General features: G+C 40.9%; 1 protein-coding gene across 3 annotated transcripts in view; it reads right to left on the bottom strand.

Moving 5' to 3' along the window:
- MYO5C (myosin VC) overlaps positions 1-16,047 on the bottom strand; it is a 106,465-nt gene that overhangs the window by 17,520 nt on the left and 72,898 nt on the right. For all 3 annotated transcript variants that reach the window (XM_059913283.1, XM_059913284.1, XM_059913285.1), the window contains exons 30-35: positions 15,607-15,700; positions 15,083-15,146; positions 12,595-12,763; positions 10,767-10,854; positions 1,438-1,536; positions 10-164 (exon numbers count right to left, since the gene is read on the bottom strand). In XM_059913283.1, coding sequence (XP_059769266.1) covers positions 10-164; positions 1,438-1,536; positions 10,767-10,854; positions 12,595-12,763; positions 15,083-15,146; positions 15,607-15,700 — 669 coding nt within the window. The remainder of the gene's footprint in view (positions 1-9; positions 165-1,437; positions 1,537-10,766; positions 10,855-12,594; positions 12,764-15,082; positions 15,147-15,606; positions 15,701-16,047) is intronic.

The following is a 16,047-nucleotide window of genomic DNA, read 5'->3' as shown; positions in this document are numbered from 1 at the left end:
AGTTCCTACCTTAACCACCTGCTTGATACCATTAATGGTGCTGTTCATGAGGGACTTGAGCATGTTGGCGTCATTTAGAGAGTCTGCGTAGCGTACACACATGAACAGGATGTGAGCTGGCAGCCCGGGGATCATGTTCACCACCACACCGCGGGGCTTCAGGTCTGGAGCAGAGAGAGTCAGTGAGGATTACAGCTGATGATCAGCTCTCCCGATAAGGAACCTATAATGATGGGGCAGGGGTTGTCTGCTTTTCTGTATTTGACGCAGTGCCTGAATGCATAGGGATGTCTTTTCCCTTTGAGGAGTTCAGGCTGGCGGTTTTCTTGGCAAAAATATACATGCAGGTGCCACCTGCTCTTCTTACTTCTCATTTGCAAAGTACCTTCTCTTTTCTAAGGTTGAATAAAGGACAGAATTTCATATCTCCAAGGTAACAGAGGAACCCCAGTTCCATGCACCCTCACTTCAGCCTCTATGATGAGGATGGAATATGATCTCAGCAATCACATGCATCTGCCTTGAATAGAGAAAACAGGTACATAGCAGTCCGCAGAGGAGGACCAGCTGGTCTTGAGGAGAAGAGAATGGCTGGAAGTCAGAGTAGGAATGAAGGGAAGATAGAAACTTTACAGAACAAGTTAAGATAAGCAAACACAGACCTCCCCATGTCTGCATTAAGACAGGGGAACAAAGAGGCCCCACAGCTGTGCACCAGTGAGGGTGGAAAGGAAAGGGTAGGGGTGCTCATGTCCTCTGAGGGGAGTCAATTAGGACAAGAGGAGTAAGGCTACGTATGGGCTCTCTGCTTTGAGATGTTACAACCCGCTGATAGGGAGGCAGCTTTTCTCCTTTTCCCTGGAAAACCATGTGGTTTTCATGGTGAAGACAGTCTAGTAAGATTGTTTCTAAGACCACCAACCCTAGAGTATGCCCACTGGGAGATTCCTGTAACTGAGGTGTGGCTAGAAAGCCTCCACCGTACTGCCTGCAAATAAATTTCTCAGCAGAAGTCAGATGGAACAAAGGAGCCACAGTTACTTTTCCCATGGCTCCCGTGCTGAGACACAAAAGAGGAGGAGATGTGTCTTCTACCCTGACCATGTGATGAGACTTGGGAAGAGGTTAGGGCAGTGCTTCTCAACTGAAGGCAAGGTACCCCCAGAGGGCATCTGGCAATGGCTGGAGGCATTTCTTATTGTCCTGGCTGGGGGTTGCTACTGGCTTCTACAGAATAGAAGCCAATGACACTGCTCAATATTCTACAGTGCAAAGCCCCTCCCCACCCCAAACAAAGAATTATGTGGTCAACAGTGGTGAGGCTGAGAAGAAGCAGTGGAGGAAGAAGAGGAAATACCCCTGCCCAAGACTGTAGCAATGGCTGATGCTCAAGTTCTCAAAGATAAAGCAAAAATTCAGAGTTCCAGGTTTCACTACCAAGAATGAGGTTTTGGATGAGCTTGGCCTCATCTTCTCTCTTGTATTCCAGCATTCCAAGGTACTCCTTGGGTCCTGAGGACAGGTGCACATCATTGGCTGTAGGCAGAGGCAAACAATCAACTAAATACACAAAAACAACTTTCACCAGCATTATCATGAGACTACTCTGTCTCTTTCCATCCCATACTGGCTGGCTTGCCCATGAATTCCTGTGGCTTTCTGATAAATGCAAACTTTATTAAATCCTGAAGAATTTCTTCGGGTAGTGATTCTTATCTGTGAGTATATCAATGAGTATAGCTGCTGGTATATATCCTCATGAGCACCTGGTGTATATCGAGCACAGTGGGGATATGAAAACAATCCAAGATGATGCTCTGGCCTTCAGGACACTGATGTTACAGTTAAAGAAACGAGAGTCACAAAACATGTGGTGTGCAAAACACCAAACTGCATGATCCCAAGGTGGCTGGGCTAGCTTCCTATGTGCCATCACAAGGTGCCACAAACTCAGTGGCATAAAGCACAATTTTTAAAAAAATATAATTTAAAAAAATTTTACATTTCTGGAGGTCATAAGACTGAAATAGATCTTACACTGCTAAAATCAAAGTGTCAGCAGAGCTGTGTTTCTTCTGGAGGCTCTAGGGGAGAACTCATTCCTTGCCTTTTCCAGCATCTAGAGGCTGCCCACATGATGTGGCTTGTGGCCACATCACTCTGACCTCTGCTTCTATCATCACATCGTTCTCTCTCTGCTTCCACTGTCATATCACCTTCTCTCTCCCTGTCATTCCTGCCTCTCTTATAACGTCTTTTGTGATTATTGTACATAGAATCCACCTGGATAATCCAGGAGACTCTCCCCATCTCAAGATCCTTCACTTAATCACATCTGCAAAATCCCTTCTGCCATGTAAGGTAACATATTCACAGGTTCTGGGGATTGGGACATGGACATCTTTGGGTGGGCCACAGTCTGCCTTCTGGTCCCCAAAGATTCATGTCCATTCTGAGAGGAGGAGATGTACACAGAAGCACAGGATAGAGAGTCAGAAAGATTTTAAAGATGCCATGTTGATGAATTCGAAGATGGTGGAAGAAGCCCATAAGTCAGGAAAAGTGGGTGGCCTCTAGAAGCAGGAAAAGGCAAGAGAATAGAATCTCCCCCTAAAGCCTACAGAAGCCCTGCTGACATGTTGACTTTAACCCAGTGAAGACCATTTTGAACTTCTGACCTCTAGAACTGTAAGATTTGTATTTTATTAAGCCACTAATTTTATGGTGATTTGTTAGGCAACCATAGGAAATAAATACAGGGGACATAAGACTTTACACATAGGTAGGTTGGAACTGTTGAAAATTTCTTCTTGAAGGAGGCAGCACTCCAGTTGGGCCAAGAAAAGTTGAGTAGGCTCTGATAGATGAAAAAGAAGATAATCCAGGTAAAGAGTTAACAGAACTCTCTTCTACTGCATGAGACTTTGTCCTGTTGATTTACTAGCTCTGTTCCCTTGGAGACTGATAAAGGTAGAATGTTAACTGTTTTACTAAGCAACCTGCTTATGCTAAGAATAACCTCTGCTGAACTGCATCTGGACTGGGAAGAACAATAAATGAAGCAGAAATACGCGATAAGAACATCATACTTTGGGTATTCTTAAGTGTGGTCACTTGTATCTGACCATATTCCTTGGGAGCTAGTGCCACCTATGGAGTGTCCAAAAGGTACTGGCTTCCTGACCACAGCCATGTGAATGAGCTTGGAGAAAGGCACTCCAGCCCCAGCTAAGCCTTCAGATGACTGCATCCCTGCTGATGACTTGACTGCAACTCAGAGCCAGGACCACCCAGCTAAGCCGCTTATGGATTCTTGACCTTCAGAAACTGTTTTTTTTTTTTTTTTAACATCTTTATTGGAGTATAATTGCTTTACAATGGTGTGTTAGTTTCTGCTGTATAACAAAGCGTATCAGCTATACATACACATATATCCCCATATATCCTACCTCTTGCATCTCCCTTCCACACTCACCCATCCCACCCCTCTAGGTGGTCACAAAGCACAGAGCTGATCTCCCTGTACTATGCAGCTGCTTCCCACTAGCTATCTATTTTACATTTGGTAGTGTATATATAAGTCCATGCCACTCTCTCACTTCATCCCAGCTTACCCTTCCCCTTCCCCATGTCCTGAAGTCCATTCTCTACATCTGCATCTTTATTCCTGCTAAATTTTGGGGTAGTTTGTTATTTGACAATAGATACATGATACAGGAAGGAAAGCTGATGTATTCCACTTTAGACACACTGGGTTGGAGGTGATAATAGAAAGGTGAAGGAGTACTCTTAGAGGCAAAAAGGGACTGGGACTCAGGAAAAGTGAGGAATGGCAGGTGGATTTTGGAAGTCCTTATGTAGCGATGGCAGTTCCTTCATTCATTCCAACAACGGGGACACCATTGGGCAATGGGAAGGACAGACATGGTCTCTGCCCTCATGAGGGCAGACTGACCTTCATCATTAATTATTGAAGGGGAAAGATCCTCATTTTGGTTTTGGACATATTAAATGTGAGGTGAGAGCTGAATAAATAATAGTAAAGGAGCTCTTCAAAGAAATGAATATAGTAAAAAGAACAGAGAATTGAAGATACAGCCTTAGTGATAAAGGTTGGGAGGAAGAAGCAATACTGAACAAAGAGTAAAGGGAGTTAGAAGAGAGAAGTCAGAAAAGTTCAGTGACACAGAAGTGGGTGAAGGGGGAGAGACCTTCAAGATGGCAGAGAAGTAAGACATGGAGATCACCTGCCTCCCCACAAATACACCAGAAATACATCTACATGTGGAAGAACTCTTACAGAACACCTACTGAATGCTGGCAGAAGACCTCAGACTTCCCAAAAGGTATATATATAAATTTTTTCCTTTTTCTCTTTTTGTGAGTGTGTATGTGTATGCTTCTTTGTGTGATTTTGTCTGTATAGCTTTGCTTTTACCATTTGTCCTAGGGTTCTGTCTGTCCGTGTTTTTTTTTTTTTTTTTTGGTATACTTTTTAGCACTTGTTATCATTGGTGGATTTGTTTTTTGGTTTGGTTGTTCTCTTCTTTCTTTCATTTTTTATTATTACTTTTTAATTTTTAAAAATTTATTTTTATTTTTTATTTTAATAACTTTATTTATTTATTTATTTATTTTTTCTCCCTTTTCTTCTGAGCCGTGTGGCTGACAGCATCTTGGTGCTCCGGCTGGGTGTAAGGCCTGTGCCTCTGAGGTGGGAGAGCCGAGTTCAGGACATTGGTCCACCAGAGACTTCCCGTCTCCAGGTAATATCAAATGGTGAAAGCTCTCCCAGAGATCTCCATCTCAACGCTAAGACTCAGCTCCACTCAACGACCAGCAAGCTATAGGGCTGGACACCCTATGCCAAACAACTAGCAAGACAGGAACACAACCCCACCCATTAGCAGAGAGGCTGCCTAATATCATAATAAGATCACAGGTACCCTAAAACACACCAATGGACACAGTCCTGCCCACCAGAAAGACAAGATCCAGCCTCATCCAGCAGAACACAGGCACCAGTCCCCTCTGCCAGGAAGCCTACACAACCCACTGAACCAACCTTACCCACTGCGGGCAGACACCAAAAACAATGGGAACTATGAACCTGCAGCCTGCGAAAAGGAGACCCCAAACACAGTAAGTAAGTTAAGCAAAATGAAAAGACAGAGAAACACACAGCAGATGAAGGAGTAAGGTAAAAACCCACCAGACCAAACAAATGAAGAGGAAATAGGCAGTCTACCTGAAAAAGAATTCAGAGTAATGATAGTAAAGATGATCCAAAATCTTAGAAATAGAATGGAGAAAATACAAGAACGTTTAACAAGGACCTAGAAGAACTAAAGCAAACAAACAATGATGAACAACACAATAAATGAAATTTAAAATTCTCTAGAAGGAATCAATAGCAGAATAACTGAGGCAGAAGAACAGATAAGTGATCTAGAAGATAAAATAGTGGAAATAACTGCCGCATAGCAGAATAAAGAAAAAAGAATGAAAAGAATTGAGGACAGTCTCAGAGACCTCTGGGACAACATCAAACACACCAACATTTGAATTATACGGGTCCCAGAAGAAGAAAAGAAAAAGAAAGGGACTGAGAAAATATTTGAAGAGATTATAGTTGAAAACTTCCCTAATATGGGAAAGGAAATAGTCAATCAAGTCCAGGAAGCGCAGAGTCCCATGCAGGACATATCCAAGGAGAAACATGTGAAGACACATATTAATCAAACTATCAAAAATTAAATTCAAAGAACAAATATTAAAAGCAGCAAGGGAAAAACAACAAATAACATACAAGGGAATCCCCATAAGGTTAAAAGCTGATCTTTCAGCAGAAACTCTGCAAGCCAGAAGGGAGTGGCAGGACATATTTAAAGTGATGAAACGGAAAAACCTACAACCAAGCTTACTCTACCCAGCAAGGATCTCATTCAGATTTGATGGAGAAATTAAAACCCTTACAGACAAGCAAAAGCTAAGAGAATTGAGCACCACCAAACCAGCTTTACAACAAATGCTAAAGGAACTTCTTTAACTGGGAAACACAAGAGAAGGAAAAGACCTACAATAACAAACCCAAAACAATTAAGAAAATGGGAATATGAACATATATATCAATAACTACCTTAAATGTAAATGGATTAAATGCTCCAACCAAAAGACATAGACTGGCTGAATGGATACAAAAACAAGACCCATATATATGCTGTCTATAAGAGACCCACTTCAGACCTAGGGACACCTACAGACTGAAAGTGAGGGGATGGAAAAAGATATTCCATGCAAATGGAAATCAAAAGAAAGCTGGAGTAGCAATTCTCATATCAGACAAAATAGACTTTAAAACAAAGACTAATACAAGAGACAAAGAAGGACACTACGTAATGATCAAGGGATCAATCCAAGAAGAAGACATAATAATTGTAAACATTTATGCACCCAACATAGGAGCACCTCAATACATAAGGCAAATGCTAACAGCCATGAAAGGGGAAATCGACAGTAATACAATTACAGTAGGGAACTTTAACACCCCTCTTTCACCAATGGACAGATCATCCAAAATGAAAATAAATAAGGAAACACAAGCTTTAAATGATACATTAAACAAGATGGACTTAATTGATATTTATAGGACATTCCATCCAAAAACAACAGAATACACTTTCTTCTCAAGTGCTCATGGAACATTCTCCAGGATAGATCATATCTTGGGTCACAAATCAAGCCTTGGTAAATTTAAGAAAACTGATATTGTATCAAGTATCTTTTCCAACCACGACTATCAATTACAGGAAAAATATCTGTAAAAAATACGAACACATGGAGGCTAAACAATACACTACTAAATAACCAAGAGATCACTGAAGAAATCAAAGAGGAAATCAAAAAATACCTAGAAACAAATGACAATGAAAACACGACGACCCAAAACCTATGGGATGCAGCAAAAGCAGTTCTAAGAGGGAAGTTTATAGCAATACAATCCTACCTTAAGAAACATCTCAAATAAACAACCTAACCTTGCACCTAAAGCAATTAGAGAAAGAAGAACAAAAATACCCCAAAGCTAGCAGAAGGAAAGAAATCATAAAGATCAGATCAGAAATAAATGAAAAAGAAATGAAGGAAACGATAGCAAAGATCAATAAAACTAAAAGCTGGTTCTTTGAGAAGATAAACAAAATTGATAAACAATTAGCCAGACTCATCAAGAAAAAAAGGGAGAAGACTCAAATCAATAGAATTAGAAATGAAAAAGGAGAAGTAACAACTGACACTGCAGAAATACAAACGATCATGACAGATTACTACAAGCAACTCTATGCCAATAAAATGGACAACGTGGAAGAAATGGACAAATTCTTAGAGAAGCACAACCTTCCAAGACTGAACCAGGAAGAAATAGAAAATATAAACAGACCAGTCACAAGAACTGAAATTGAGACTGTGATTAAAAATCTTCCAACAAACAAAAGCCCAGGACCAGGTGGCTTCACAGGTAAATTCTATCAAACATTTAGAGAAGAGCTAACACCTGTCCTTCTCAAACTCTTCCAAAATATAGCAGACGGAGGAACACTCCCAAACTCATTCTACAAGGACATCATCACCCTGGTACCAAAAGCAGACAAAGATGTCACAAAGAAAGAAAACTACAGGCCAATATCACTGATGAACATAGATGCAAATATCCTCAACAAAATACTAGCAAACAGAATCCAACAGCACATTAAAAGGATCATACACCATGATCGAGTGGGGTTTACCCCAGGAATGCAAGGATTCTTCAATATACGCAAATCAATCAATGCAATAAACCATATTAACAAATTGAAGGAGAAAAACCATATGATCATCTCAATAGATGCAGAAAAAGCTTCCGACAAAATTCAACACTCATTTATGACAGAAACCCTCCAGAAAGTAGGCATAGAGGGAACTTACCTCAACATAATAAAGGCCATATATGACAAACCCAGAGCCAACATCATTCTCAATGGTGAAAAACTGAAACCATTTCCTCTAAGATCAGGAACAAGACAAGGTTGTCCACTCTCACCACTATTATTCAACATAATTTTGGAAGTTTTAGCCACAGCAATCAGAGAAGAAAAAGAAATAAAAGAAATCCAAATCGGAAAAGAAGAAGTAAAACTGTCACTGTTTGCAGATGACATGATACTATACACAGAGAATCCTAAAGATGCTACCAGAAAACTACTAGAGCTAATCAATGAATTTGGTAAAGTAGCAGGATACAAAATTAATGCACAGAAATCTCTTGCATTCCTATACACTAACGATGAAAAATCTGAAGGAGAAATTAAGGAAACACTCCAATTTACCATTGTAAGAAAACGAATAAAATACCTAGGAATAAACCTACCAAAGGAGACAAAAGACCTGTATGCAGAAAAGTATAAGACACTGATGAAAGAAATTAAAGATGATACAAACAGATGGAGAGATATACCATGCTCTTGGATTGGAAGAATCAACACTGTGAAAATGACTATACTACCCAAAGCAATCTACAGATTCAATGCAATCCCTATCAAACTACCAATGGCATTTTTCACAGAACTAGAACAAGAAAATCGCACAATTTGTATGGAGACACAAACGACCCTGAATAGCCAAAGCAATCTTGAGAAAGAAAAACGGAGCTGGAGGAATCAGGTTCCTGGACTTCAGACTATACTACTTAAAGCTACAGTAATCAAGAGAGTATGGTACTGGCACAAAAACAGGAATACCGATCAATGGAACAGGATAGAAAGCCCAGAGATAAGCCCACGCTCATACTGTCACCTTATTTTTGATAAAGGAGGCAAGAATATATGATGGAGAAAAGACAGCCTCTTCAATAAGTGGTGCTGGGAAAATTGGACAGCTACATGTAAAGAATGAAATTAGGACATTCCCTAACACTACACACAAAAATAAACTCAAAATGGATTAAAGACGTAAATGTAAGGCCAGACACTATAAATCTCTTAGAGGAAAACATAGGCAGAACACTCTATGACATAAATCACAGCAAGATCCTTTTTGACCCACCTCCTAAAGAAATGGAAATAGAAACAAAAATAAACAAATGGGACCTAATGAAACTTAAAAGCTTTTGCACAGCAAAGGAAAACTTAAACAAGACAAAAAGAAAACTCTCAGAATGGGAGAAAATATTTGCAAATGAAGCCACTGACAAGGGATTAATCTCCAAAATTTACAAGCAGCTCATGCAGCTCAATATCAAAAAAACAAACAACCCAATCCAAAAACAGGCAGAAGACCTAAATAGACATTTCTCCAAAGAAGACATACAGATTGCCAACAAACACATGAAGGAATGCTCAACGTCACTAATTATTAGAGAAATGCAAATTAAAACTACAATGAGGTATCACCTCACACCAGTCAGAGTGGCCATCATCAGAAAACCTACAAACAATAAATGCTGGACAGGGTGTGGAGAAAAGGGAACCCTCTTGCCCTGTTGGTGGGAATGTAAATTGATACAGCCACTATGGAGAACAGTATGGAGGTTCCTTAAAAAACTAAAAATAGAACTACCTTATGACACAGCAATCCCACTACTGGGCATATACCCTGAGAAAACCATAATTCAAAAAGAGTCATGTACCACAATGTTCGTTGCAGCTCTATTTACAATAGCCAGGACATGGAAGCAACCTAAGTGTCCATCAACAGATGAATGGACAAAGAAGATATGGCATATATATACAATGGAATATTACTCAGCCATAAAGAGAAAGGAAATTGAGTTATTTGTAGTGAGGTGGATGGACCTGGAGTCTGTCATACAGAGCGAAGTAAGTCAGAAAGAGAAAAACAAATACCGTATGCTAACACATATATATGGAATCTAAAAAAAAAAAATGGTTCGGAAGAACCTAGCGGCAGGACAGGAATAAAGATGCAGACGTAGAGAATGGACTTGAGGACAAAGGGAGGGGGAAGCGTAAGCTGGGACGAAGTGAGAGAGTGGCATGGACATATATACACTACCAAATGTAAAATAGATAGCTAGTAGAAAGCAGCCAAATAGCACAGGGAGATCAGCTCGGTGCTTTGTGACCACTTAGAGGGTTGGGATAGGGAGGGTGGGAGGGAGACGCAAGAGGGAGGGGATATGGGGATATATGTATATGTATAGCTGATTCACTTTGTTATACAGCAGAAACTAACACACCATTGTAAAGCAATTGTACTCCAATAAAGATGTAAAAAAAAAAAGAAGCAGGCGAAGGAAAGAAAGGCAGAGGGTCCTTTTCCCAGGAGCTCATGAGGACATTCAGTGTGCAGTTCAGTCCATGTTTAGGACTGCTGTCCAGCTTCTTAGTTGTCTACTTCTTTTTTCTAATAGAAACTGGGATATTGATTCCATGTCACTGAGAGAGGAAATAAATTTTAAAGCCATTAAATTTGAAACTTTTTCCCAGTTTCATTTTTACAAGGAGAGAGCTAACAGAGAAAGAGTTTAAAAGTAGTCATTCCAGGGTGCCCCTTACAATTGCATGAGCATATCTGGTATCATCTGAGAGGCGGTTATCTTCCTGCCTTGAAGGATCCTTCCATTAGCCCATCACTGAACCCCAAACCCACCAGTTGAGACCCATTCCTTTGGTTTTCAAATTCTTTTGACCACATCAAGAAATAACATGTCAACACATGTGGACCTTAGCTGAAAGTTCAAAAAATAGGAAAGTGAATGTTATTTTTCCTACCTTTTTCAATTGTCTTGGTTAGAGTCTTCACTTGATCTTGTAACTTTTTAATCACTCTGTCCTTCATGTCTAACGCTTCTTCAAGATCCTACAGAAATCAAAAGAAACAAGGACATTAGCTCAGAAGCATCTTAACCTATTTTTTGGTAATAGCTTTACTGAGCTATAATTCACACACCAAACAGTTCACCCATTTGAAGTGTACACTCAACGGTTTTTAGAATACTCAGTTGTGCAACCATCACTATCATCTAATTCCAGAATATTTTCATCACATCAGAAAGAAACATGTAACTTTTAGCTGGCACCCCTTTGTCCTCCTATTCCTTTCCAGCCCTTGGCAACCACTAATCTACCTTCTGTGTCTACATATTTGCCTGTTCTGGACATTTAATATACATGGAATCATACAATATGTGGCCTTTCATGTTTGGCTTCTTTCACTTGGCATAATGTTTTCAAGGTTCATCCATACTTCACTCCTTTTCGTGGCTGAATAATATCCTATTGTACGGATAGACCACAGTTAACTTGATCTAATTTTCCCTTAATAAAGTAATGCCCATTGTAGAGAATTTTAAAATATGCAGGTGTGCAAATGGGCTCTCTGGATGTCAGAAGCTGCAGGCGGAGAAACTTCAGAGATTTGGCTCCTGAGGAGGGGCACTGAGTGGGACGTCACTCCTCCCGGAACATCAGAAACAAACTCACACAAATCCCACACAACTCAGGGACGGACAACACCCAGAGCCACATGCTCACAGCTGAGTGAAGGCTCACACAGGACAAGATGTGCAACACACATGATCACCCACCTACCCTCTCCCTCACCACTGGCTCCTGCTCAGACCCCAGGGACACACACGCAGACACAGCGGCAGAAGGTGGGACAGCCTCTCACGTTTAGCAGGCAGTTGCTTATCCAGTGTGATTTGAGAAACTTATTCTCTGAGAAAGGGGTACCCCCACCTCAAAAAAGATGGTCATCATCCAGGTGCCCTGACTGGAATGTGTTACTTCCTATTAAATGTTAAACTCTCTGGAGTCCTCTTCAAAGTTAAATCCTGACATGGCAAAATGTGATTTTACCCTAGCATGTTTTTCTTGTGAGACAGGAAATGGGGGACCCTGACGACAGGCAGCAGGGCCCGTGGACACATGCAGGCTGACCAATGCCTAGGTGAGCCCTCCCCTGGTCATGGTCTTGGAGGTTGCCAGGCCAGGAAGGGGCCTGTGAGCATCCAGCTCCCAGGAAAGCACCCAATCTGCTACTTTGGTGCTTCTCATTCTTGTGGGTTTCACACACCAATAAAATTTCAAAAGAACTGCTGGAAGCTGACAGAGTTGCCAAATATCATGTTGACAAGGGCACTGACAATCTGGTGAAGATTTTCACAAGTTAAAAAGTTAGTCATCTACTATCATAATCATTGCATAGAAGAACATTTTGACTCTGAAAACCGCAGGAAGGGCACACCCCCCACAAAAGCAAGCATAGGCCTTTGTTGGGGTAAGCTCTGCTCAGAGAAGGTCACACATCAGCCTATCACCCCCAAGGTGCTCTGGGCCAGGGCGCCGTCATCTCAGATGGGTGCCGTCCATGGGACAGTGCTCAGGTCCTCGCCACCCGTCCTCTCTCAGCCCTGGTCAATCCCCAGGCTGCCCTGAGGCAGCTGTAACCTCAGAGACCACCTGTCTTGAGATAAGGAAACAGACTGCTCTGGTGGGAGGCAGATGCTGCTCATTGGATGCTTTAGGTGGCCTGACCCCCTTCAGTGTTGCCTGCATGTGCAGGCATCACTCAGCAACAAGTGACAAAACTCCTCACCCTGTGTTCCACAGTGAGGCGAGATGCTTCCTGCCGGAAATTACTCTTGACTTCACTTTCAGTTTCAAATTGTCTCCTCAAGTGCTCGCTGGCCTCCTGTGTTTCTTGAATGTTATCCATCAGCTTCTCTTTCTCTTTGGTATGCATTTCATTTGGGGCTTCTACGGTTCTGAGAAAAGGATTAGGAAATGTTGGTATCAGTTTGACGGTCATAGAAATGTCTCTCATTGTCATAGCAAGCAGTGATATTTCCAAAGATGGAAAAATACTTTGGCCACTTTATGTGTAAAGCAAGTGGTACCTGAATAGGGGAGTGCTCAGAGTGGGAGGAAGAGATCAGGGTTCGTGGGGTAGAAAAGTCCACGTCTGCTCCAGTCTCCTTAACCTGATAAGAAGTTCTTGTCCCCACCTGCCTACACCCTTTGAGTGCTCCCACAGGACATCCATACCCACTCACACCCTTACGACCAAAAGCTCGATAATTATCTCCTTTGTGAAAAGACGGGGAACAGGTACTCCAAAACCCAGCGATCAGAGAGAGAAGAAAAGGGAACCCATCCAAAGAGTTCCAAAATGGTGCTCACCACTTTCCTACTGTTTTGGGCCCTCATTTGGCCCCAATCCTACCAAAGAAGTCACATGATGAAAAATGCTCTCTGCGACATAGAGTGTCCATTTACTGTTCTTAAAATCAAGTTATCTCAAGGATTTTTAAATTGGAATGGAACACTGATGACAAATTTGACATCTATTCCTCTGATGATTTAAATAATAATATGGGAGTCAATTTTAATCTGATGAAGATGACCTAGAAATGACTGTGAATAAAATTCACAGTGAAGAAGTCAGGGTAACTGACTTTTCTGAAGATTATAAAGTTTTACAAAATACTTTTACCATACAAAAGTGCAATCTAATCTAAGTTATAAAAAATATTATTTGATAGAAGCAATGCTTTGTGGTATGGAAAAACACTAGGATATAAAATGGTACCTTACTAATGAGTGTGAAACTCTAAACTTGTAATTCTAACTTCAGTTATGTATAAATAAGTAAATCTATATTTTATTACAAAAGCATTGAATTAAAATAGCTTCAAAAACATTTTTAGAAAAGGGAACCCTCTTGCATTGTTGGTGTGAATGTAAATTGATACAGCCACTATGGAGAACAGTAATGGAGGTTCCTTAAAAAACTAAAAATAGAACTACCATATGACCCAGCAATCCCACTACTGGGCATATACCCTGAGAAAACCATAATTCAAAAAGAGTCATGTACCACAATGTTCATTGAAGCTCTATTTACAATAGCCAGGACATGGAAGCAACCTAAGGGCATTGACAATCTGAAGGACACCTAAGTGTCCATCGACAGATGAATGGATAAAGAAGATGTGGCACATATATACAATGGAATATTACTCAGCCATAAAAAGAAACAAAATTGAGTTATTTGTAGTGAGGTAGATGGACCTAGAGTCTGTCATACAGAGTGAAGTCAGTCAGAAAGAGAAAAACAAATACCATATGCTAACACATATATATGGAATCTAAAAAAAAAATGGTTCTGATGAACTGAGGGGCAGGACAGGAATAAAGACGTAGATGTAGAGAATGGACTTGAGGATATGGGGAGGGGGAAGGGTAAGCTGGGACAAAGTGAGAGAGTAGCAATGACATATATACACTACCAAATGTCAAACAGATAGCTAGTGGGAAGCAGCTGCATAGCACAGGGAGATCAGCTCGGTGCTTTGTGACCACCTAGAGGGGTGGGATAGGGAGGGTGGGAGGGAGAAGCGAGGGGGAGGGGATATGGGGATATATGTATATGTATGGCTGATTCACTTTGTTATAAAGCAGAAACTAACACACCATTGTAAAGCAATTATACTCCAATAAAGAGATTAAAAAAAAAACCCAAAAAACAAAAAAAACCACCATTTTTTAAAAAGTATCTCAACAAGCTGGTGGCAAAACATTTTCCTCACAAGGCTCTATCAGGCCCTCTGCTGGTCAGGATGTAATTTGGGGGGTTTATCGATGAAGATTCTCTATCAACATGGATTTTAAGCCTTACCCTAAGTGGTCTGCTGAGAGAGAAACTGTTCTCTTTCACATGATCTTATGTTATCAATTTTTTCTGAAGAGATAATTCATGCGTATGGCATAATGTTCTAAGGGTATAAAAGTCTACGCGGTGAAAAGTAAGTCTCCTCCCTCCCCTGTGCACCAGTCACCCAGTTACCCTTCCTGCAGGCAACCAATGTTTTGTTTCATTTCTTATACACTCTCCCAGAGAAGGGTGTGTGTGTGTGTGCACACAAGTGTTTCTTTTCTTCACACTTGAACGCTAACAAATTATATATCTTAATTAACACCTTGCTTTTTTGGTTTAATAACCTTTCTTTGGCATCACTCCCAGTTTCAGAAAAGAAAAGCATTACATGAACGTGAACCTGGGGTACATGCATGATGATACTTACTTTCTTTGCGTTCCTTCCTCTTCCTGACTGTGATTCAACTGATTAGACAACTCTTCTGGTTTTCCTATAATGAGAAGAACTATCAGTCCTTTGGTGGCCATGTCACTGCATTCTGATTTGGGTTTGGTCGTATTTTCATATTTTCAGTTATCAGGGGTTCTGAACTGTACCCAGCTACAGATTAGGTTTTATGTGGTCTGAACAGTGTTTAAAAACTTTTCAAGCCATTATTTAGTAATTGTGATATTTCACATAAAAACCTGGATTTCTGGTTTTTCTTTAAAAATAGGAATATCAAGCAATACTGGGGCCCGAACTCTTACTTGCCAACAATCAATGGAGGCTGGAGGCAGCTGCCGCCTTCAAATGCCTATGAATCTTAATGTCCTGTCTACCCAGCCCACGTCTCACATTTATGTCACCTGCCCGGCTCCGCGGAGAATCAGTTTGACGATGAGGTTTTGGTCATTTCCTGGCTACAGGAAACCATTTTCTAAAAGCAGCTTCATGAGGGTTCCAGTTACCTTTCATGTTTTCAGCTTGTTCGTTCAGGCGGATTTCAAGATCTTGCTTCTGTTTCTCCAGTTCTGCAATTTGCTGTTTAAAGTCTGGGATCATCTTTAGAGAAGAATTAGAAATATTAGAACACTTTCACGTATAAACTTTAAAATCTCAGAGCTGCTCAGAAGCAAACTAAACTGTCTAGGTCATTAACCCCATGGAACATACGTCTAGTATAGCTGTGTAAGAGGGCTAGCCAAAGCATAGACTGGATGGACGGCATGTATTTTATTTTTGTTTTTTTTACCTCAAGACCTATATAGTCACAAGAAATACCAGCATGCTCAGGGTGAGCGGTTCTCACATAGCTACAACCCTCCACATCTCCAAGGTCTCCTGGAGAGAAGGAAGTGTACATCTGGGAGGCCATACGGGAATTCTCTGCTGAGTTGAGGGAGGGATGA

The sequence above is a fragment of the Balaenoptera ricei genome, chromosome 2 (genome assembly GCF_028023285.1).
Source record: "Balaenoptera ricei isolate mBalRic1 chromosome 2, mBalRic1.hap2, whole genome shotgun sequence".
NCBI classification, from domain to species: Eukaryota; Metazoa; Chordata; class Mammalia; order Artiodactyla; family Balaenopteridae; genus Balaenoptera; species Balaenoptera ricei.
Note: the sequence above shows the minus strand (reverse complement) of the source record. Positions and strands in the feature narration are given on the sequence as shown.